The 24,055-nt window shown below is 44.3% G+C and overlaps 1 protein-coding gene across 16 annotated transcripts in view; it reads left to right on the top strand.

Moving 5' to 3' along the window:
• The window catches only part of mical3a (microtubule associated monooxygenase, calponin and LIM domain containing 3a), a 94,772-nt gene that overhangs the window by 49,687 nt on the left and 21,030 nt on the right, over nucleotides 1-24,055 (top strand). For 7 of the 16 annotated variants that reach the window (XM_079253672.1, XM_079253664.1, XM_079253678.1 and 4 more), the window contains 28 exons: nucleotides 17-172; nucleotides 696-796; nucleotides 2,665-2,922; nucleotides 3,049-3,164; nucleotides 3,501-3,627; nucleotides 3,709-3,802; nucleotides 4,136-4,165; nucleotides 4,686-4,833; nucleotides 5,806-6,002; nucleotides 6,132-6,250; nucleotides 6,373-6,435; nucleotides 6,514-6,690; nucleotides 7,349-7,450; nucleotides 10,124-10,234; nucleotides 10,629-10,682; nucleotides 10,843-10,956; nucleotides 11,063-11,161; nucleotides 11,509-11,619; nucleotides 11,849-11,950; nucleotides 12,871-12,984; nucleotides 13,341-13,527; nucleotides 16,498-16,592; nucleotides 16,698-16,791; nucleotides 18,992-19,187; nucleotides 19,270-19,559; nucleotides 19,780-19,872; nucleotides 22,410-22,571; nucleotides 23,001-23,063. In XM_079253672.1, coding sequence (XP_079109798.1) covers nucleotides 17-172; nucleotides 696-796; nucleotides 2,665-2,922; nucleotides 3,049-3,164; nucleotides 3,501-3,627; nucleotides 3,709-3,802; nucleotides 4,136-4,165; nucleotides 4,686-4,833; nucleotides 5,806-6,002; nucleotides 6,132-6,250; nucleotides 6,373-6,435; nucleotides 6,514-6,690; nucleotides 7,349-7,450; nucleotides 10,124-10,234; nucleotides 10,629-10,682; nucleotides 10,843-10,956; nucleotides 11,063-11,161; nucleotides 11,509-11,619; nucleotides 11,849-11,950; nucleotides 12,871-12,984; nucleotides 13,341-13,527; nucleotides 16,498-16,592; nucleotides 16,698-16,791; nucleotides 18,992-19,187; nucleotides 19,270-19,559; nucleotides 19,780-19,872; nucleotides 22,410-22,571; nucleotides 23,001-23,063 — 3,573 coding nt within the window. The remainder of the gene's footprint in view (nucleotides 1-16; nucleotides 173-695; nucleotides 797-2,664; nucleotides 2,923-3,048; nucleotides 3,165-3,500; nucleotides 3,628-3,708; nucleotides 3,803-4,135; nucleotides 4,166-4,685; nucleotides 4,834-5,805; nucleotides 6,003-6,131; nucleotides 6,251-6,372; nucleotides 6,436-6,513; nucleotides 6,691-7,348; nucleotides 7,451-10,123; nucleotides 10,235-10,628; nucleotides 10,683-10,842; nucleotides 10,957-11,062; nucleotides 11,162-11,508; nucleotides 11,620-11,848; nucleotides 11,951-12,870; nucleotides 12,985-13,340; nucleotides 13,528-16,497; nucleotides 16,593-16,697; nucleotides 16,792-18,991; nucleotides 19,188-19,269; nucleotides 19,560-19,779; nucleotides 19,873-22,409; nucleotides 22,572-23,000; nucleotides 23,064-24,055) is intronic. The other 9 variants (XM_079253674.1, XM_079253669.1, XM_079253671.1 and 6 more) reach the window with 7 other exon arrangements.

Genomic DNA, 24,055 nt, shown 5'->3' on the forward strand with positions numbered 1-24,055 from the left:
CTAAAACTCTCCGCAGGCTTTCGGCGGAAGGAATTCCGGGGCAAGCTCGCCATCGCCATCACTGCAAACTTCATCAACAGGAACACAACAGCAGAGGCGAAGGTTGAGGAGATTAGTGGCGTGGCCTTCATCTTCAATCAGAAGTTCTTTCAGGACCTCAGAGAAGCTACAGGTCAGTCATCGGCTTGTTTAAAGTTGCAGATCACTCATTTCGTTTCTCTGTTGGGCTTTAGCCCTGAAATGCCGTCCATGCACGAGAGGCTGAAGAGTAACCATGACAACTGTAGAAGTGGCAGGGGTCGACATTGTTGGGGACTTTGCTTTGCTGCTATTAGTTATCTTTACTTTGGGAGTCTGGATTCTTTTGAGTCGCATTAGAAACACTCATCAGAGCCGAAGAGAACATCAATAATCGATTTTTAAAAATCTTTGTTGTTGTTTGTTCACTGTAAGATGTCCAGTGCGTAACATACGTGTAAATGGGACAAACAACTCGTCCTTTTCATAGCGGTTCTGAATTTGCCAGCATGCCCAATTAAAATGCTCAGATTTGATGTCAAGCCTGCCAGAATTTCTCGCTGACGCGGCGATGTCCCCTGAGTCGCGTAATTGCTGCTCTTGTTCTGAAATGACGACAGGAGAAGGAAAATGACTGCTTGGTGTGTGACAGGATGTCTTTTTACTGGTCGTTTTAGGTATTGACCTGGAAAATATCGTCTACTACAAGGATGACACACATTACTTTGTGATGACTGCCAAAAAGCAGAGCCTGCTGGAGAAAGGAGTCATTCTGCATGTGAGTGATCAAAGCTGCAGAGTGTGTGCGTGTTTCACAATCAGTTGTTGAATCTCATTGTGTCTCTCTGATGTGGATATAAAGACATAAAAACACACAGAGTGGAAGAATCAGATGGTTTTGGCCCATTTTTTCTAACTCTCCTTCATTATATAACTCTTTCTGTTCCCTCTGTGATTTTGTCCAACGTTGCACTAATGGTCGAACTCGGCCAACAGCGTTCAGGAACACACTGCCAGCTCCAGCGCTGCACTGAGGGATTGTTGTCCCCGCTACAGTAGCCAGTGCGGTGGTTTCCTTTCCCTGGGCACATTCCACAGGAAACAGGAAAGACCTTTTCACACGTCTGTCTTCGTGTGCAGGAACAACTGGAGGTGCGCTGCGATGCCCGAGATGCGTCACAAAGTAGCATTCTTCAAACAATTCTCATTTGTTTTGTGCAGAAAATGCTTCGCCAAAAACGTTTAAAAGGTTTTATTTTACTCTACACAACACTCCCAGAGTTTGGATCGCTGCACCATATTTTACTGTAAAGAATTTTCTGGAAATTCCACGTAATGCAAGGAAGAGGAAGGGCAGGAAGAACCGCAGCACAGAGGCCTATTCAGTTTGGATCAGTGCTGTGGTGCGAGTAAAACCTTCTGCAGTTCACGTCTTCCACTGCTGTCCATCTCAGCCACTGCAGCAGCGCGGAGCTCCAGGTGGAAGAATGAACCTCTCACTGCCCTCTATGAAAACACGTCACGTTGAAAGCACGCAGTGATTTGATGCTACATGTTGGAGAGACTTGTGAATGGAAGACCTCATTCCATACTTTCCTCATAGCTGTGTGGTAAAGTCACTGCCTGCTTCAAACTATGCCACCAGGGTGAGAACCGAGGTGGAGGTATGCGATCGCTGACTGTTTTTCCTTTTGGAACAACATATGCAGGAACTGAAGACTGATTTCAAATATCATCACAGTGCATAAGACTCTTATACTGCATGCAGACTCTTATACTCACTGACAGTTGTAATTAGAAATACATCTGTATTAAAACTACCTGTTATTTTATTTAATAACTTTACTTTTAGTGCTGGAAATCACAACTATATCACAAGACATGCAAAAGATGAAAATTTTAGCTTGCCTAATGCAAAATCAGATGCCATAAAAAGACCTGTGATGTATAGAGGCATGAAAACATGGAATTCACTACCAAAGGACATTAAATTAACCACTAATCTAAAAAACTTTAAAATATTATTAAGACTATTTCTCAGAATTACAGGTATCTATAAAAATCATAATTCTAAGGGTTTGGTGATAAAAGTATAATAAATACAAATGTATGTGTAATGGAGTAAACTGATAATGTGGATAGAGGTGTCCTAGAAAATTTGTATTATATGTTATTATTATATGTAAACTGTTTTATATGATAGAATATGATGTATTGTGGTAAAGTACTGGATATAACATGAATGGAGATGACATGCATGTATTTAGTACGTAAAAATGGATGTAAAGAGATGGATTTGAGTATGTAAACGGCTTGTATTCCAGGACTGAACAGAAGAGATGTTCTGTGTAACTTTTACAAGCTTTTGTTTTGTGATGTTCTAATCGTGCCGGACCCCAGGAAGAATGGGCATCCTAAATAAACGAAACTTTCTGTCCGTTTTCTAGAAACCAGTTCAGGATGGTGGATAGGAAAACGGATAAATGAATAAAATATGGATTAAAAAATTGAAAATGAAGGATTTTGCTGTAACTGCTGCTGTGTGGGTGAAGTTTTTTGCAACTTCCTCTGCTGGTAGTTCAGTCTGCAGCTGCTCCATGACACATAGTGACTTTTCCAATCCCACCTCCTGCTTTTGTCCTGCAGGATTACGCCGACACGGAGCTCCTGCTGTCCAGAGCCAACGTAGACCAGGCGGCTTTGCTGTCTTATGCACGTGAGGCTGCGGATTTCTCCACCAACCACCAGCTGCCCACACTGGACTTCGCCATCAACCATTACGGCCAGCCTGACGTAGCCATGTTCGACTTCACCTGCATGTACGCGTCGGAAAACGCCGCCATGGTGCGCCAGCGGAACGGCCACAAGCTGCTGGTGGCGCTGGTCGGCGACAGCCTCTTAGAGGTGAGCGCCTTTTCACTTGTAAAACTCTCAAGTTTGACTTTTTTCAGCAGCTCTTCATCAGAGTTGTCCTCCTTTTGGCCTCTGTGGCCGTGTTTGGTGATTAAATGTGTTTGCTGTGGTCTCTAGCCCTTCTGGCCCATGGGCACCGGCATCGCCAGAGGTTTCCTGGCAGCCATGGACTCAGGCTGGATGGTGAAGAGCTGGGCTCAGGGAAAATCCCCTTTAGAGGTTCTGGCTGAGAGGTGAGGATGTGGAAACATCGATGCAAACACACACACACACACACACATGTACAAATAGTCACACACATCCTCCCGCTCTTCAGACACACCCTTCTATCTCTAAGTGCTTTTCTAGGAAATGTGCCTGTATGGGGTTTAAAGCTTCAGTCCCACCTCTCCCAGTACTAATGGGATAAGAGGCTGTCATAAGGCCGGGATGGAATGTGACTGCATGGTTCTGTAGTATCTCTCTGTGCCCTAAGATAACCGCGTTAATGATTTGTTAATGTTGTCCTGCTGTATTTCCTTCACTTAGTCTCTGCTGGTCCCGTAAAGATGTTTAAATCTGTGCTTTAGGGAGAGCATTTACCGACTTCTGCCTCAGACCACGCCGGAAAACGTCAGTAAGAACTTCAGCCAGTATAGCGTGGATCCGACCACACGCTACCCCAACATCAGCCTTAATTTCCTCAAGCCCAGCCAGGTGAATACGAGCAGAGACACGAGGACCGTTTTGTTAAAATCAGTGAAAATATCTGAAGTCTCACACATCACACGGTTGCAGGTGCGGCACCTCTTCGACACGGGGGAGCGCAGGGAGATCCGCATTGAAATAGAAAACGTCATCAACTCCTCAACGCCGAAGTTGGTCAGAAATGGTTTGTACCTTTTTTTTTTTTTTTTTTTTTTTTAACACGAAAGCAAATCAGCTCCTGATCTCAATCTCCACCTTAAAGCTTCTTCCTTCAGACTTGATGCAGGAAAACCAGCTGATCGCTTTCAACTAAATTCATGCTCAGTTAATCAGATCTGTTCTGTGTGGGACTCTAAGCTCACCCCACTTTGCTGCCACTCTGGAACTCTGAGTCAGCTAATGTGGAGTTTGGGATCAGGGTTACGCTGTCTGAGTGCTGCCAGAAGGCGGTCCTCAGCATGCTGTGTGACCAGTGCAGGATTTGCCAAAATGTAATAATGGATTATTTTCACTCCAGACAATTACCTGCTTGACAAGCAGTTGCAAGGTAACACACAGTCCGATGCATGGGTTTGCTCTTCAGGGCTTCCCTCAGAGATTTAACAGTTTGGAGTCTTACCTGCTACATTTTTAATGAACGGATAAACAGAAAGGAGCAATTTGAATGGTGGAAATGATTGCACAGCTGATTAAAATCTCCTCTGTGTGCACTAACCCAGTCAGCCATGCCTCGTGTGAGCTTCCTGGCTGCATTCCACTTGTAAAAGGCCTTTTGGTTGTCGTAAAGTTTCCCTGTGAGCCCTGCATCCTCTCCTAACCTCTCATTTGCATCCTTTCTCCTTACATCAGCCAAGCTGTTTACATCTCGAGGTTTGTCATAATTCTCAAGTGGCTGGTTGAAGCTGCTACTAACACCGTGGATGACCAAACTTTATGATCTGGTTCTCAGTGAGATGGCCAGCAAGAGACCCGTGCTGCTCAAAGACAGATCTTTTTCCTTTCCGTGTTTAACCCAGATTCATCCTGCTGCTTTAACGTCGAGCCTCTTATCCTCTCTTCTGCACCAGAATCCATAGCTCGATCCAGTAAACTGCTCAACTGGTGCCAGAGACAAACGGAGGGATACAGGAACGTCAACGTAACAGACCTTACCATGTCCTGGAAGAGCGGCCTGGCGCTGTGTGCCCTCATTCATCGTTACAGACCGGATCTCATGTGAGTATCTGAAAGGTGACCCTGCAGCTTGCACAGCTGGATGAATCCGGACATTTTGTGTTCTGTTGCGACGCGTTTAAACCTCCAGTAGTGTGAGAGAGACGGCGTTTAGTCTGCCGCATTGCCTGGAATGACGGGCCTGCTGTGTTTATGTTCTCCTTGGTTACAAAGGATTTTTATAGTCTGGTTTTGGTTTTGGCTTATGACTGTAAATCTCTGTAAATGAGGTGACAGCGACCAGCCATGCGAGCCCCTTGGGTCCCTTAAAGAAGCCCTCCTCACATACCCCCCTCCCATATAACCTCTAGTGTGCATGCAGACATAAGTAAACACTCTGTTTATCATCTCACACACTATAAACAATGCAGCCTCTGCTTCCGTTTAACCTAATGTACTCTGTAACCCTCCAGAGACGACGTGGCAATTAACATTAGAAGCTATTAGCGTTTATGTCATACCTGACCTTTGCAGACCTGCTGCGCTCTGCTGCCTCTGATTGGCCGGATGATGGGAGGAGGAGGAGGAGGAGGAGAGATGAAGCAATGTGCAGCTGATATGTATCGATGAGGCGTGTTAATGGTGTTTTCTGCTGGAGTGTGATGATATTTACAGTGATGCCTTCCACAAAGCGTACAGTAGCCTGTCATGAAGAAACATTCCATCATTATTGTTTATGTTAAGGTTTAGATCAGGTTTTAGGTTTATGGAGAATTGTGGCTGGAAAATAAACGTCTGTACCTCCATTTGCCCCTGACGTTGAGCTCGTCCGTGGAAAAACTGAGATATGTTTATGACGGTGTGAGACTGAATCCCGCAGCTCGTTTTGCCTTTCCTTGTGGATCCGTATCATCTGCAGCTTTAAATACTTTTATTTTTCATTATTATTCACACTTAATTTCATGTTTACGGTCCAGAATGGTATCATTAGCAGTGCTTTTACACCCCCCTCTGCCTCTCTTCGTCTGTCTCCAGTGACTTTGACTCCCTGGACGAGCGAGACCAGGAGAGAAACAACCAGTTGGCGTTTGACGTGGCAGAGAAGGAATTCGGCATCTCGCCATGCATGACCGGCAAGGAGATGTCTTCTGTGTTGGAACCAGACAAACTTTCTATGGTCATGTACCTCAGCCAGTTTTATGAGATGTTTAAGGACACAGTGCCACCTGGAGGTGAGACGTGGTGATGCAGCAGGCCTGTTGCCTGGGAGGTGTCTGGGTGTCATTTTCCCGACCAGATGTTGTAAAAACATGATTATTCAGAACAATAAGATTTTTTTTTCCCCCTGATTATCTGTTCAGACAACCACAACTTGAGTCCAGAGGAGAAGGCTGCACTGATAGCGAGCACCAAGTCTCCCATCAGCTTCCTGAGCAAGCTGGGTCAGAGCATCGCCATCTCCAGGAAGCGAAACCCCAAGGTCTGCGACAAAACACAGCCTTATGACAGATACCTCTGCCTCCTTCATGGAGCATTAAATTGGTCCTTCCTCATTCGTTGCTGTGTGTGGGGTGAAAATAACTCCTGCCGTGTGATCAACAGGACAAAAAGGAGAAGGATGTAGATGGATTGGGGAAGAGGAGGAAAACCAGCCAGTCTGAAGATGTGAGTAGCTCTGACTGCAAATCAAGCAGATGTGCATGCGACCGAGTGTGAGCAGCTCACACACACATTTCCCCACAGGAGGAGGTTTCTAGGACGGGTCTGAACGACCGGCCGGCTGCTCCCGCTGTCCTGTCGGAGAGAAAGATGGACTCTGCCGCTGTAGGGAACAACAACAAGGTGAAGGTCATGGCCACCCAGCTGCTCGCCAAGTTTGAAGAGAACGCTCCCGCTCAGCCGACAGGACTGAAGAGACAGGTATGGAGGAAACCTGCGTGGCTCGTTTGGCGACGTTGCAGCTGGAAAATAAGATTTAAAGCAACATAGAAAACATGAGACACAAAGTTAATGTGTTGTTTTTCTTTACAACGAAAGTTTAGAGAAACTTGTGGATTTTCTGCAAAGTGACGGCGTGGTGAAGGAGCTTGAAGTGGGTCATTGTTCCTAAGTGTTGTAGGTGGCGTCACGCTGCCGACTGGGCTTGGAGGGCTTGGGGGGGGTTGGCAGAGCTTTGGTTTGCTTCCCGCTGAGAGCTCGCGCTGCAGTGGGAGGAAGAAGTGGACTGTTGAATCACTGGGCGACTCCTGGTGTCTCATAACTGCATATCTGTGGAAAAAACGGATTCAGACAGTTGTAAGAAATGTTCGCCCTGTTTTTGTCGATGGATTTTTCCTCTGCGTGTCTTTTAACACGCAGTTTCTCTACCTGCAGTCATAAACACGTCTTCTGTCTGCGTTAAGCATCTTGTCATGTTATTATTAGTTTTCAGCACATATTTTCCAGCCTTTGTGTCATTCACTTCCTGTTTTCTGTTCTCTCTCCGGCCTCACCTCCCATCGCGGACCATTTCATGACGCCTTGCATGATTTTTCTGTCCGTCATGCTCACTGTCGCTCATCTTTGCCTGACCACAAAGGGGGACTCTCTGCCCAATCTGGACCGCCTTTTGCCCCTTTCCCCACCACAAACCCCTGTGAATGAGCCAGTGCGCCTGGCACCTGTCCCAGCATGGAGAAAGGTAAACTTAATCTCCGTAGAGACTAACCACTAGCCTGATCATCTAACCCGGTGTCAGCTCAGGGAACGCTGCTTTGCTTTGACCTTCTAGTCTGAGCTCTGACTCCAGATGAGTTTTTATGAGAGTTTAAAACCTTTAACTCCTCAGTCAGGTGTGCAGCTCAGCTTTCTGAGTTTGTGTGAGAGACATGAGCTTATAACACAGTCACGGTGTGTCCTCCTTGCTTCTCCTGTCCCGGTTCAGAGACGCACACAGCAGCAGGAGAAGCTGAGCATTCGCTACAAAGAAATGGTGAAGTGTCAAACATTGCCGAGCAGAGGGGAGCAGGTAATCTTAGTTAAATCGACCTCTGATAGTTCTCCAGCTCCTGTAACCCTTTAGCTAATCTAGTCACGCCCAGTAGTGAAGGAAATCTGCTCAGCTCGCAAGCTAGAAGCAAGAGGACGTCCACACTGGAGCCAAAAGAACACAAACTAGCAGCTGCTTCCCAGATAGCAAAACGTTTTGGGCCTAATCTGGCCTCGACTGATGGTGCTGACTGAATGTGTGTATTGCTACTAAAACTCGGCCACATCACCACCAAGTGGTTCAGAAAATACTGGCTGTGTCTGAATGTGCACCCTATTCCCTGCACAGCGGTCTCGGTAATGCTCACATAAAACATAATTAGCTACAGTTTTTATGTAAAACCAGTGTAAAATCATTTATGTCCCTTGTTGAGTAAATATTCTGCCTCTTCTGTCATGTTTTCATTTTAAGTCATAAACTAGACCTTCTTTATATCCTGCACATTATGTTAGTGGCACCTAGTGGACATTTTTGTAACTGCATGTTTTAAAGTAAAGCCCACGTTGCACCCTGTTCCCTACATCAGGGGTGCCCAAGTCCAGTCTTGGAGATCTACCATCCTGCAACCTTTAGATGCAACTCCAGTCCTCGAGTTCCACAGTCCTGGAAATGTTAGGAGTTTCCCTGCTGCAACACACCTGGCACACATTAGACCTGATTAGCAGACTTGTGCAGATCTTGACATCAGACTCTGTACAAGTCTGCTGATTAGCCATTTATTTGAATCAGGTGTGTTGCAGCAGGAAAACTCCTAACATTTGCAGGACTGTGGTACTAGAGGACCGGAGTTGCCTACCCCTGCTCTACAGAATGCTCACGCCATGTTTTAGGGGTGTCCGAATGTCCAGAGAGAAAAAGTAGTGCACTAAAAATGACCCACAATGCATCTAGAAAAGAGGTGAGCATCGATGGTCACTAAAAAGGTCAATATAGACCACAATGCATTGCAGGCAGGAGCTGAAAGTGGAGCAAGTGTCGCTAAAGTCAAAGCAGGCTAAAAAACAAAACAAAACTATAGATAATTAATTTTATCTCCTAATTTGTTGAATAAATATGCAATAGAGAAAGAATAAAATACAATATAAGAAAATACATTGGTTTCATATAAGTTTGGATTAAATTTGGAACGAAGCATGGTGGTTGCCGTGGTGACAGTCAGTAGTCACGTGATCTGTGGCGAGGTGAAAATTGTCAGCTTCGTGTCTGAACAGCCAACAGAATGAGGGCACTATGTAGTGTGCTATATACTGTAGCGCTGTGTAGTGAACGAGGAGTTCGGGACATTCGGACACATCATCCAGGTCCAGGAGAGCAGCCCACATCTGGCCCACACATCACTCACCAGTGCTTTAACTGAGCCAGAAGTGGCCCGAATTCGGCCCAGACGTGTCTACTATCTGGGTTGTGTTAAAACCTTAAAGACCGGGTTGAGAGGTGTAATTGTTTGGGTGGAAGCCCATCCTGTTGTGTTCTCTGCAGAGCGGGTGGATGGTGGTCCTTCTAGTTCTGTGCCAGAAATGGGAACTGAACCAGTCTTTCTGGACTGCCAGTGATCCACCTGGGTATGAGCTGGCTTTTCTTAGCAGATGTAATCCAGCTGATGTTGCCATGTAGAAGTATTTCAGCTGCTGGTCAGGAAGAAGGACATCAGGTTGAAGGAATTTGCCTCCAAAGATCCAGATAAATTCTGTAACGGAGAAACTTTTCAGAGTTTTCCCTCGTTGATTCGTCAGGAGGAAGCGTTAACAGCAGAAACAACCTAAAACTAGATATCATAAAGCAGCCGCAGCCAGCTGACCTGCGTCGTCTTCCTTCCTCTGTTTCCTCATGTTGACGTTGAAGCTCCTCCATATCCTCCACACTCGTGTTTGATGCTTTCTTTATGTTCTTTAAGTTGAATAAATCTGGCGCACCAGAGACTTTTCTACTTCAGCCTGTCCTGCTTAAAGAGATGATTTAATTCCCTGCTGTTTGAAAGCTTCTTGTTGAGTCCCAGCTGTGCTGAAACTGAGCCTGAAGCTAATGGAGGAGACAGAAAATGATTAAATATTCCTATATGTTAGACGCCGTTGCTCTGACCTGATGTGAAAGAAATGACTCGTCTTAAGTTTCCACAGTGTGCGTGTCTACGGATGTTTTTGGTTCAGTGTCCGCTGTGGCTCAAACAAACCTCACCAGACTATATCATCAGCAGATGCAGCTTAACCTGCCAGTTTTATTAAGTATAAAATGTCACAGTATTAATGCTGATAGTTGGAACAAGTAGCTCATCGTTTAAAACATCATCATCTGCTGAACTGACGCTCCTCTTCCTCATCTTTCAAGGCCAGAGGTGGTGAAGACCAAGTGTCCAACTCGGGCTCTCGGAGCTGCCCAAAGAAAACCATTCTGCTCCCTTCCTCCTCCTCCTCCTCTTCGCTCTCTCTTCACTCAGAGGTGATGCACTGTCTGCTGTCTTTGTCTCTTTCTGTCTCTCTCTTTAGAGCCGTTTAGTGTCCCAGAATCATGTCTGCTGTTGTAGCTCTGATTCCCCGCCGTGTGTCGCTGAAGTAAAACCAAAACGCTGCTTTTCTTCCTCCCTGAGTTAACTTCCTAGACAGCTCCAGGGTGTTGCTGATTTCCATGTGAGTGGGGAGAGAATGTCATTATCAGAGGAGCAGTTTGTTTTCTTGTTGCGTACGTTGTCGGGGTGCAGTGGATTTTAGATACCTGCAGCCTCTGCAGACGTCAGCTTGCTTTGATTCTGCATTAAAAGCATTTATCTAAATGAAATGTGATGCAAGGAAAAGTGCTCATCCTGTATGCATGTCTGCTCATTTCTGCACTAAAGAGAATTCATCCAGAGGAAGAAGAGGAGCTAGAATACTACGAAAGGCCACATGGGGTACAGTGCATGTGCATCACCGTGTCAGAGCTGTTTCTGAGCTCAGTTTGACGGGAATAAAGCATGTTTTTCCCTAAATAAAGTGTTAAAACATGTTAGAAGCATGCCATATTAGCAACAATCAAATCACGATGAAGTTTGAACAGAGCTCCCCTGGCAGGAGTGGAGGCCAATGCAGCGAACGGAGCAAGGCGCCGTTCACATACCTGGCATACAGGAGAGGGCGGACCGCCTTATCGCCAAGTTTAAGGGCAAACCTGACAAGCCGCCAAAGGTGAACGCCGTGCATGAGCCTTGTTAAGGCAGCGTGGTTGCACATTAAAAAGAAAGTCATACACGTATAACTCTCCCTTTTCTACCGCCCCTCCCTCTCCTGGAAGCCTAAGAAAAAGCCCTCCAGTTTCCTGTTAGATCAGTGGTACTTATCCCGAGGTCTGAGTCCCGGTTCGCCGCTCTCCTCTCCCGATGCATCCAGAAAGGTCAGCTTTCTGCAGCTCCCCTGCCATGCTGAGCAAGTCCCACGTTACTGAAAGCTTGCTTTAATTCCTCCTTTTGTTTTTTCATCTCCCGTGCAGTCCATCGTTTTGTCAAACGATGGTCAGACTAACTGCAGGGCATCACTTTCAGTTTGTTTACTCAAGCTGCATGAAGTAAAGGCCGTAAGCTGAGGATTTTTAAAGCAATGGCAAACAAACCAGCCTCAGTTTGAATCACATTCACACTTTTTTGAAAGCGAGACATTTTTAGTGGTTTGAGAATATATAACATATAATCTACATGTTCTTTGTTCAGCCCTTCAGTGATTGAATGGATCATCTCTCTGCAGGAGCCAGTGAGGCCTCTGGACTCTGGCCAAATGCCTATATATGTGCTTAGTATTCAGGAGAGGGCTGAACACCTTGCCTTTCAGCTGGAGGGCAAGCCAGCCAGACCGCAGGTGAATCTTCACTTCAAACGGATGTAGATTTCATTACAGATGCAGTTCTCTGTTCACTTTCAGTCCTTTAACGCTAATCACGTCTACATCCGTGTTAAAGTCAACCTGTGCACCTTTTAAAGCTGAAAGACTTTTACTGAAACGTTTCTGTGCAGACGTGCACGCTCGTATGTTAGCATCAAGCGGAAAAGAGCGCTAACGACTCTGATCTCTTCCTCCTTTTGAGAAGCCAAAGAAAAAACCTTCTGGTTTTTTCATGGAGCAGTGGCACCTGGCCCGAGCCCAGAGTTCCCCCGAGTCCCCCCGCTCCACCTCTGACTCTTCCAGACAGGTAGACCTTTGCACACCTGAAGGGAATGGAGTGCTGTGATGTGCTCTTTCAGGAAGGTTTGGACTTAACTCACCTCCGACTCGCAGCTCGTTGAAGAATGACACATAAAACGTAGTTGTGTTTGTGGTGATGCAACATTTTCTGGAAGGTTTCCAGTTAAATTTGTTACTTTGCAGTAGTTGTTTGGTTTGGAACGGTTACCTGGGAGTAAGTTGCCTAAGTTCCCGACTGCAGCGCAGCAAACCTGTTCAGATCTCATGTGCGATGATGCTTTTCATGGCTTACGTTTGGCTCATACTCCAGCTGACCTCAATTCTTCCCCTATAGTGGATAAAATCTGTACATCTGAGCTTTAATGGAATGAAATCTAATCCCAGCGTAGATTCATTCTGACCACTTGCAGATTTTTGAGCAGCAGCAGAGCAGTGTGAATGTTGCTTTCCTGCAGCGTTTGGAGCTGTTTGTTGTTCAGATCAGTAAAACTGTGTGTGTCTGTGTGCATGTGGGTGAAATGCATGACAGCTTTACATGAATGGCGTGCAAGAACACACTTAAATTGCCGTGCAGCGGTCAGCTCCTTGTGTAAATAACGGGACAGTTGATCTTCTTTTGTCCTGTCCTGCATCACATGACGCTCCTCGATAGCAAGTCGCTGCACTTTGGAACTTATTCAGCAAATAGTTTGACAGAGTTCAGAAGTTATGCTGAAAGTTTGGGCTGTTTGAGCCGATTAGGGCAGTCGGCACATCTAAACGCTGTTTTTGTCCCGCCGAGCCTCCCTGGTAGATGCTGTTGTTTCCCCTCTGTTTAGTTACTGGCTGCTGTCTGTCAACAAGCCTTTCATTTCTCTCCTCCTTATTTCATCATGCTTTTCTAATGCTTGTCCACCTCTCTTTTTCTGTTCTCACTGCTGATGATAGCGCTATGTAAAGATGTACACGGGGGGAGTTAGCTCATTGGCTGAGCAGATAGCCAGTCAGCTTCAGTCTCAGGAAGAGTCCAAGCCCACACACGTACCTGAAAAAAGGGATTTGGTAAGCACGCTGTCCGTAGGGTAGAAGGCACGCGGCTGCACAAATCACAGCACCGCTTGCCGGAGTGTGTTGTGTCGTAAAATCCTTTGTGGTTAACTAAGAGACTCATCGTCACTGTTTAACTTTAGCTGCAGAGTGTGTGTTTTCTAATCATGTCCTTGCAATTTGAGGTGTTTGGACTGATGAATAACCTTCTGACTTTGTGTTCTTTAGCACTACTGTAAGTTTAGAAATGACCCCGATATGTAGAATACCTCTGTGGTGTCCTGGTGGAAGCGTTCGGCTTAGAGAATCCCGACTCTCCTCGTCCCTCCTCAACCAGTCCAGACACTGATCAGGCCCTTTTCTTCCTGCAGGGCTCTCTAAGAAAAGAGTTCCCTGTCAACATCGGAGGCAGCGACGTCTGCTTCTTCTGTCGAAAACGCGTTTACGTGATGGAAAGGCTGAGCGCAGAGGGGAAGTTCTTCCATCGCAGCTGCTTCAAGTGTGACTACTGTGGCACAACGCTACGTCTGTCCTCTTACGCCTTTGATGTAGAAGACGGTGAGTATACCATTACGATTAGGGATGCAGCGATCCACTTTTTGGGCGTTCCGATCTAATATTGATACCTGAAATTGAATATCTGCTGATACCAGACATTATTGTGACTATATTTATTACTGCTGTTATAACTGTGTAAGATTTCATTAGGTTGTAATAAATGACCCATCCTGTCTGAAGTTTCCTCACCAATACAGATATAATAACCTTACAGATCAAACAATTTCAAGAGGTTTTATTCTGATTTGGCACATTTTACCTAAATACAACTATAAATGTGTGGTTTTGACACAAAGATCTGGCCTTTAGAGCCGTGTTCCTCATCGTATGCAGCTCTCTGACTCTTGACTTGCGGCTCGTGAAGCAGCCGCTGGCTTTCTGAAAATGCATCTAAACAAGTCAGAATGATCCTCAACGCTGCAGTTCTCTCCACAAACAAGATCTGCAGGCTGCTTGCAGAAACTCTACTGTCCTAACGGCCCTAACTGACCCTGTCAGAGTTGCCAGGTTTGGCTGATTTCAGCTGCAGCGAACTCCACCAAAGAGCTGCTCCGTCGGTAGCTCCGTATATATAATGAAAAAGAAACGCCCACATTCTGGAGGCATAAGGCAAGGCAAGTTTATTTGTACAGCACCTTTCATGTACAAGACAATTCAAAGTGCTTTACATGAAACATTAAAAGCATTACAGGAAAAAAAGCATCAAAGAAAATACAAATAACAAAGTCATAATAAAATCATAAGTTATATTAAAATAATAAAAAGCAGAAATAAGTAAAAGTTACTGTGCAGATGTCTTGTAGGCGCATGAGAAAAATGTTTTTAACCTGGATTTAAAAGTTTCTACATTTGGTGAAAGTTTAATCTCCACTGGCAGATTATTCCACTTGTTTGCAGCGTAACGGCTAAATGCTGCTTCTCCATGTTTAGTCTGGACTCTGGTCTGGTCTCTAGTCTAGACTCTGGTCTGGTCTCTGGTCTGGTCTGGTCTCTGGTCTGGACTCTGGTCTGGACTCTGGTCTGGACTCTGGTCTGGTCTGGTCTCTGGTCTGGACTCTGGTCTGGACTCTGGTCTGGTCTGGTCTCTGGTCTGGTCTCTGGTCTGGTCTCTGGTCTGGACTCTGGTCTGGACTCTGGTCTGGTCTCTGGTCTGGACTCTGGTCTGGACTCTGGTCTGGTCTCTGGTCTGGTCTCTGGTCTGGACTCTGGTCTGGACTCTGGTCTGGTCTCTGGTCTGGTCTCTGGTCTGGACTCTGGTCTGGTCTCTGGTCTGGTCTCTGGTCTGGACTCTGGTCTGGTCTCTGGTCTGGTCTCTGGTCTGGACTCTGGTCTGGACTCTGGTCTGGTCTGGTCTCTGGTCTGGTCTCTGGTCTGGACTCTGGTCTGGTCTCTGGTCTGGACTCTGGTCTGGACTCTGGTCTCTGGTCTGGACTCTGGTCTGGACTCTGGTCTGGACTCTGGTCTGGACTCTGGTCTGGTCTCTGGTCTGGACTCTGGTCTGGACTCTGGTCTGGACTCTGGTCTGGTCTCTGGTCTGGTCTCTGGTCTGGTCTCTGGTCTGGACTCTGGTCTGGACTCTGGTCTGGACTAGTTGACCCGAGTCTTTAGATTTCAGAGCTCTGCTTGGTTTATATTCTCTGAACATATGACAGATGTATTCTGGTCCGGAACCATTCTGGGATTTGTAACAATCAGCCGGGTTCTGAAATCCATCCTGTGATTGACTGGAAACCAGTATAAACTGGAAACCAGTGTAAAGATGTTAAAACTGGTGTGATGCGTTCAGACCTCTTAGTTCTAGTTAAAGCTCTAGCAGCAGCATTCTGGATGAGCTGCAGATGTTTAATGCTCTTTTTAGAGCATTAAACGTTAAAAGACCGTTCCAGTAATCCAGTCTGCTGGAGATGAATGCATGGATGAGTTTCTCCTGATCTTTCTGTGAGACTAAACTTTTCATTTTTATTGTATTTTCAACCTATACTGTTGCATAAGAATGCCATTACTCTGTGCAATATGTAGGATAAACATTCCTTGCTAAAAAGCTGAATGTTACTGATTTGGCAACGTAGCAGGATACGTAGCGTGGGAACGCCTTTTTTTGGTGAGGTGGCGGCTCTCCTCTTTTCTTAGTATGTTTTGAGTGCAGCTCTTGTTGAATTAACAGTGAGGATTAATGTTTTAGTGGAACAAAAATGTCACATTTTAACATTCAAGGCATTTATTTCTTTTAAAACATGTCAGAAGCATCAAACACATCTGCGCTGGCTTGACTAGTGTGGTATCGGTTGTGGTATCGGTACACCTTTATTAATACAAAGTACGAGTACACACGCTTGGTATTGGGCTGCATCGGTGCATCCCTAATTACGATAATCTTTATTAATTATTCAGACAGAATTTAAGAATTTATTAAATTTAAGACTCAAACAGTCCAAATATTCACATCAGATGTAAGAAAATAATCCATTTTAAGCCAGAACTTTCTATAAGTGGGGTTCTGGTGCCCTCTAGTGGCAGTACTAGACTACTACATCCACTCTGCATGTGAACCAGATCCAAAGCAGCTGAAGAAAAATGACCTGAAAGCAGTTTTACCAGACTGGTTTCTGATCTTTGCAGATAAAATAAAATGCTGCCAATTCACACTGGAGAAGTTTTATGTGTTTAAGACAAAAGTCCATTTCACTGGCCTGCAGGGCTGAGTGCAGCCTTCTGATTGGGAGGCGTTTATTGTGCTTCGGGACAGGCAGCAGATTGTTCGGTGAGACAGAGTAGCTGTTTCTCAGAGTTTGCCGTGGGACTGAAACCCACCGATGGTCTGAAATGAAGCACAAAGGGGTTTTATTTTATTTTAATTTCATGCACACAGCTTGTCTCAGATGCAGCCTTTTCATGCTTTGCAGTAAATTTGTGCAGAAAGCTGGATGACACTTAACATTTATTTTACTGGGTATGTTTGTCCACCTGCAGGGAAATTTTACTGCAAGCCTCATTACTGCTACCGTCTGTCTGGCTATGCTCAGAGGAAGAGACCTGCTCCCTCTCCTGCTCCCGTCTCAGCGAAGGTAATCATGTCCAGGTGTCGCATCTTTCTTAGAAATCAGTGTCTTAACGTAAACTGGGTTTGGCATATTTCTTTGTGTGTGTGTGTGTGTGTGTTAAATTTTCAGGAGATCCAGACGCCCCAAACTCCCACGGCGACTGTAGACGCCCCTGGAAGGGCGATGGCGGCAGCAGCTCCTTCGGCCGAGCTCCAACCCTCAGGTATCCAATTTTCCTCAGTAGATGTGGTGGCTGTGCCCTGCCGTCTGGCCGTGAGTGTGGGATTCCCGCTGCGTACCCTCCGCCGCACTCTCTCCTGGACTTGCCACCAGGTGGCATACAACCCTCTAGAATGTCCCTTCCTGTGTACCTACTGCATCTACCTCTTCTGCTGTTTCACCATCAATGTCCTGCTCAACCTCCTCTAGCATGACTCTCGTCCCTCCTTTTCTTTTATTTAAAGTCTTTACTCACGTTGTTTTAACTGATGTCGGTGAGATTGTGTAGATGTAGACTGTACTGACTCGCTGTGTTCCTGTAAATCTTGTGATTCTGTGCCTCGGTGATGAATTGATTTCTTGCAGATGCATCATCCATTTTCTGGCCTGTGATTGGCCGAGGCGGTTAAGCCCCACTCTGGCAGCTTGATGTTTAGAAGTGGATGGTGCATCTTTATTTTTTCTTGGCTTGGGAATTAAAGAGAGCTCATCAGAATTCCTTCTGGTCAGCTCTTTCAGGCAGCGTTATTGACCTTCTCCATGAATCAGCTTTTTTCTTTTTTCATTTTTCCAGCATGTGGCAGAAATAATAATTAAAAATATGACTTGAAATTTGCTGAATATATTTAGACTCTAGGTTGGCTGTGTACCTAGACATGTCTGCTTGCCTGTTTTTAATGAAAAGCCAAGCTTTCCTCCTGTGATTGTAACCTTTAGTGGCCTGTGACTGCTCTCTTTTAGCTCTACCTCCTCCTGTGTGACGTGTCGTTTTGATGCCTGCTCTGTGATGTTTTTCTCCTCTGTAAGCTGTTTTGCACCTTTTCCTCTGACTGATAGCAAACCAGACTCTGTTAAAGTGCCTGTATTAGTGCTTTTGTGAGCTTTACCTTTCCCCCCTCCTATCAGAGCATCTTAAAACTGTACTAGCGCTGTGATTGGCTCTCCTCCTGTCCCACCTGACAGAACCACTTGTGTTTGCTCAAAGTGCCGCAGCTTTTCTTTGCATTCTTTGCTTCTTATACCATAAATGCAAGCATAGATAAGAGCTAAAATGGTTAAATTTAGCTGAAAAACTGAATTGTAAGTAAAGTTTAGGCCTGCTGCTGTTCGCAGCAAGTGCAGAGTAAAACCTGGTGAATTAACATATTAAAACATTAATAATTTTATCTAATGATAATTATACATAGTGAAAAATTGACGTTTTAACATTCATATTTAAGGTTCAGGAATGGAATTGCATCACATCTGATGGATGGATGCGGTTTAAACTACGTAGTAACAAGAAATGTTTTTATTATCAGCTGAAATATTTCAGTTTCGTTTAGATTCTAATACATTTTTGTCACTTTTCCATTTTATTTCCATGTAATCGAATCTGCAGCTCATTTGAAATTCATTGAAAGACAAATATTAATCTATTGGAAAACCAAAAACTGCAAATTGCATTTGTCAGGTCGTGCGCCGCTTTGCCCTTCATTTCACGGATGGTTTTAATAAAAACAAGTTAATCAAAATTCAGACTGATTTGGGTTTTCCTGTACGGCGAGCTGCTATTTATGCAACAGATAATGTCCCATAGTTTTTATTTAAAAAAAGTTCTAAAAATCCCACACATATCATCCCACACTGAATTTGCAGGTAAATTCAGTCAGAAAAAGGAGTTTTAAGGTTTGCTTGTCGGGACGGGCTTAAGGCAAGGCACCAGCCGGTTGTATTCAGTCGTAGACAAGTAGAACTATTTTAGTGTTTTGTTTGTTTTTGCTGTAGGAATATAAACTAATGCAATAAATTCAGCAGCAGATCTTGAAGTGGTGTGTCCTTGTCAGTTTGTCCTTTCCTTTCAGTAAGTGGGAATCACTCCAACGATCTGATATGGTTAAAAACAAAACGTATCTACATATATGTATATATGTTTTTTCCTTCTGGGTGGGAGGGGGGTTGACACTACTGGGCTCTCACATGGATGCTGTAGGAATTGTAGTTTGCACATGCAGCAGCTCAGACATAAACAGATGAAACACTGTTAGTCCTGCACCGCACCGACTCCGGAGGGGTTTCCTCTGCCCTGCCCCCTCCTCTCTCACCACATTTGCACCCAGTCGATTCTCAGGCATACTTTGTTTGCTTTCTCTCTTTCTCGGCCTGCTTGCCTACAACTTCGCTGCGCCGCCCGTGTGTCTCCGTGGCGATGTGCTCGACCACAGAGCCGGAGGTCAACGGCCTGCAGGAGCCCAGCTTGGCCAAACGACTGCGTGGAACTCCGGAGCGCATTGAGCTGGAGAACTACCGGCTGTCCCTGCAGAGGGAGGAGGAGCTGGAGGAGGTGCCTGAGGAGACGCTGGCCGAGCACAACCTCAGCAGCGTCCTGGACAAGGCCACAGACGCCGACCTGGGCTCCAGGTGACATGATCTTTGGAAAATCAGATGAGGTCATGTGATGACAGTCTTACCCAAACCTTCAACCTCTCCTGTTTTCCAACAGCAGTTCAGAGTCTGACATGGAGGAAGAGGATGAGCAGGAGGACCAGGAGGAGCTGGACTTGGAGGTGGAGGAGCTCCTTCCCAGCCCTTCGGACCTCGGCGGCGTTCCTTGGAAGGAGGCGGTAGAGCTCCACACCAAACTGAGGGGAGACCAAGATAAGGAGGCGGAGGACGAAGCTGTGGCTGACGCAGTCAGCAGGGATGGAGACGTAGACGAAGAGGAGGAGGAGGAGGAGGAGGAGGAGGGAGATGAAGAGGGGGAGGAAGAAGATGAAGAAGAATCTAGTGATGGTAAATTAGTTTTGTTTTCTGTTTTTCCTTTCGTAAAGCGTGTGTCCATCCTGTCCAGAATGTGTGTCAGACATTGTTTTCCTCATCATCTGTCTCCTTCCTCCTCTTCTCCCCCCCTTCTCCTCACTGTCCCCCCCCTCACTTACCTGTTGTTTCTACATACACTGCATGTGTATGTATGTTGTTTTTGTTTTGGCCGTTTGTCTCCCCCTGCTGTCAGAGGGCGATTACTGCCCCTGGGACAGAGAGCTCCAGTCAGGCCTTTGGCTGGACAAGTACCTTACCAATGAAGAGGATGTTGGTACATTTAAAGGTAGCAACAGAACTGCCTGCGGATGTTTTTGCCGTACCTTTGAGTGTGAAATAACCCTGGCTGATTACAGTGACGGTGTGGTTCATGCCTCTTTGTTTTGCTTTCTTGGTTGTGCTTTTGTTTTTAAGGAGTGTTTATTTTTACTGTGAGCCGTTTAACCTGCTGTTTGAAACCTCCGTTTGGTATTAAGCTCTTAAAAAAAAAACCAAACCAATCTAATGAATCCCGGAGCTGTTTTGTGTTTTCCCTTCAGGCGCTGCAGTTATGATTTCATACTGAGTGGCAGAATTGATCTTTCATTCAACAAATGGTTATTTCTTTCTTACGGAAGCGTAGAGCTGTCATCCTCATAAAAAAAAGTTTGGGCCTTATTACGTTATAACGTGATGATTTCATTGTAAAAACGTGAAACGTATTACGTTATAACGTGATGATTTCATTGTAAAAACGTGAAACGTATTACGTTATAACGTGATGATTTCATTGTAAAAACGTGAAACGTATTACGTTATAACGTGATGATTTCATTGTAAAAACGTGAAACGTATTACGTTATAACGTGATGATTTCATTGTAAAAACGTGAAACGTATTACGTTATAACGTGATGATTTCATTGTAAAAACGTGAAACGTATTACGTTATAACGTGATGATTTCATTGTAAAAACGTGAAACGTATTACGTTATAACGTGATGATTTCATTGTAAAAACGTGAAACGTATTACGTTATAACGTGATGATTTCATTGTAAAAACGTGAAACGTATTACGTTATAACGTGATGATTTCATTGTAAAAACGTGAAACGTATTACGTTATAACGTGATGATTTCATTGTAAAAACGTGAAACGTATTACGTTATAACGTGATGATTTCATTGTAAAAACGTGAAACGTATTACGTTATAACGTGATGATTTCATTGTAAAAACGTGAAACGTATTACGTTATAACGTGATGATTTCATTGTAAAAACGTGAAACGTATTACGTTATAACGTGATGATTTCATTGTAAAAACGTGAAACGTATTACGTTATAACGTGATGATTTCATTGTAAAAACGTGAAACGTATTACGTTATAACGTGATGATTTCATTGTAAAAACGTGAAACGTATTACGTTATAACGTGATGATTTCATTGTAAAAACGTGAAACGTATTACGTTATAACGTGATGATTTCATTGTAAAAACGTGAAACGTATTACGTTATAACGTGATGATTTCATTGTAAAAACGTGAAACGTATTACGTTATAACGTGATGATTTCATTGTAAAAACGTGAAACGTATTACGTTATAACGTGATGATTTCATTGTAAAAACGTGAAACGTATTACGTTATAACGTGATGATTTCATTGTAAAAACGTGAAACGTATTACGTTATAACGTGATGATTTCATTGTAAAAACGTGAAACGTATTACGTTATAACGTGATGATTTCATTGTAAAAACGTGAAACGTATTACGTTATAACGTGATGATTTCATTGTAAAAACGTGAAACGTATTACGTTATAACGTGATGATTTCATTGTAAAAACGTGAAACGTATTACGTTATAACGTGATGATTTTATTGTAAAAACGTGAAACGTATTACGTTATAACGTGATGATTTTATTGTAAAAACGTGAAACATATGTATCTGAAAACGTGAACTTGGTTAATTTTCGACTTTAGACGAGGAAATTGTGTGCGGGGTCGGTAGGAGATCACAAATGGCTCATTTACAGGACTTGATAGAGTTTTTCTTCATACTTGGGTTGAGACATTGTGAAATTATGGTGCTTTGGAACACTTTCGATCCATTATAATAAATATGCGTAGTTTAAGGACAGTTTTATAAGGCATGGGTCTGTACAGAAGGAAAAATGAGTCCAATCCCCACGACGTGGCATCATTTCTCATTGAAACTTGAGCGCCACGAGAATCACTATGAATGCAAACATCATCGGTGCATCCAAGTGCCATCTATCCATCCCTCCTCTACCGCTTATCGGGGGTCTGATCGCGGGGGCAGCAGCATAACCAGGGAAGCCCCCCTCCCCAGCCACATTCGCCAACTCTGCGGGGGGTCCCAAGTCGCTCCCGGGCCAGCTGAGAGATGTAATCCCTCCAGCGTTCAAGTGGTTATACGTTTTTACAATAAACTATCACGTTATAACGTGATATGCTTCACGTTTTTACAATAAATTATCACGTTATAATGTAATAAGGCCCAAACTTTTTTTTTATGAGGATAACAGCTCTACGCTTCTGTACTTTCTTTAACCTTTTACTGTGTGAGGCTCATTTCTTATGGTTTGACATGTTTGCATGCAGCCTCCTTTTACTTTGTGACTTTTTATCGTGAGCGCTGTGTAACTCTGTCTCTGCCTTCTCTCTGTCACTTCTTCCCTTCTGCCTCTCAACATATTTTTGCACATTTCCCTCATCTTTTTATCTTTTTTTTGTTCTTTCTTGATTCATACAACTTCAATGCTCCCAAAAAAAAAAAAAAAAAATTCCCAACATTGCACCGTGCATGTAGTCAGGAATCTACAGATCCAACAAGCTCTGCAGCCGGTGGATCCACAGGCCATTCCAGGTTTGGCTAGAAAACACCTGGACTCAGAGGGAGACAAGGATGGCCAGCTGGCCTCAACCCTCCCGCTGTCCCCGCCCTCTGAGCTCACGCAGCCCACCTCCACAGGTAACCCACCCGGAGGTGCTGCACGCCGGGGGAAGGCTGTGAGGATCAGGGTGTCTCGTATCATCCTTGTGATTGCTGCTGTTCTGTTTGTACGTCTGTGACAAGAGGATCCATCTCCCCCGACTAACCCACCTGCTGTTTTTAATTATCTTTGATTTTATACATTTGTGTAACATTGCTTTTTTTTTTTCCCTTGGAATGTCTAATTTTGTGCCGAGCCTTTTTAGTTTTTCGTTGGCAGTGTCTGTGAGTCCTCTGAGGTGAATGTGTCCCGGTGCACCACATAACCCTCCCGTCAGTTCCTTTGATTTTTGTTCTGCTTTTGTTCTTTTGTGTTCTGCTGTGTTCTTTCCCATGTGTCTAATTGCTTTACCGTTATTTCCCTGCCATCTATCTGTCATCGTTCTGTATCTTCTGGTTTGAGAGTAGCTCCTGCCCACACATCCACCCGACACGAGGCAGTGAGAGTCTGGTTGGAGTCCTTGTCTGGAGGTAGCAGAGACTTAATGGGATCCCGACGTCCCGTCTTAGACTCATATACTGTCTATGTGCTGGCCTTTTCCTGGAGCATGCAAAGAGCAGAGAACTCACAAGCATAAGCGTGCATGTTGTCCAGCTTTTCACTCTTGAGTTCCTTTCTTTCTCTCTGGATCCGATCAAGAACTTTTATTTCACTTTTCACAACTAAACCGACCGTTCAACTCTTCCACCTTCCAGAAATAAGTGTTCACTATGAACAGCCCCGATTCCAATGAAGCTGGAAGCACAGTGATTAAAAATCCTTTTGAACTTATATTCAGTCAAATATACTACAAAGACGACACATTTAATATTCTAACTGAAACTTTATTATTATCTGCTAAGGAGGTCATGTTTTTACTGCCGTTTATCTGTTTGTGTTCAAGATAACTCAAGAAGTTATGGACCAATTTTCATGAAATGTGAAAAAGAAAAACAGATTATATTTTGGTGATGATCCGGATCACCGTTTGGAATTTTTTTTAAAGGCCTTTGCGGCGGTTTGCGCTCCCCGGGTGCTTTTCTATTCTTTTTTTTCTTTTTTCTTTTTTCTTTTTTGCAAATATCCATCCATTTTATATTTAATGCCTGAAACCAATTCTAAAAAGGTGGGAAAGGCCAAAAAAAAAAAAAAAAAGACTATGAAAGTTTAGGAATTCTCATAAAACACCTGTTTGGATAATCCCGCAGGTGAACAGATTCAGCGTAAACAGATGGGTGTCATGACTGGGTATAAAAGCAGCATCACTGAAAGGTTCAGGCCTTGTCCACACGTTGCAGGTATCTCACAAAACAAAGATATTTTTCTCCAATTTGACCTGTCATCCACACCAAAACACAGATTTATGCATCAAAAACGATGGTTTTAAAAACCTCAGACCAAAATGGAAATTTGCAAATACTTGTCTGCATTTGGACACGTGTAACCGATAATATAAAATGCAGAAAATGTCATGATGTTGGAC

This window comes from Telmatherina bonti (assembly GCF_933228915.1).
Source record: "Telmatherina bonti genome assembly, chromosome: 2".
Classification (NCBI taxonomy): domain Eukaryota; kingdom Metazoa; phylum Chordata; class Actinopteri; order Atheriniformes; family Telmatherinidae; genus Telmatherina; species Telmatherina bonti.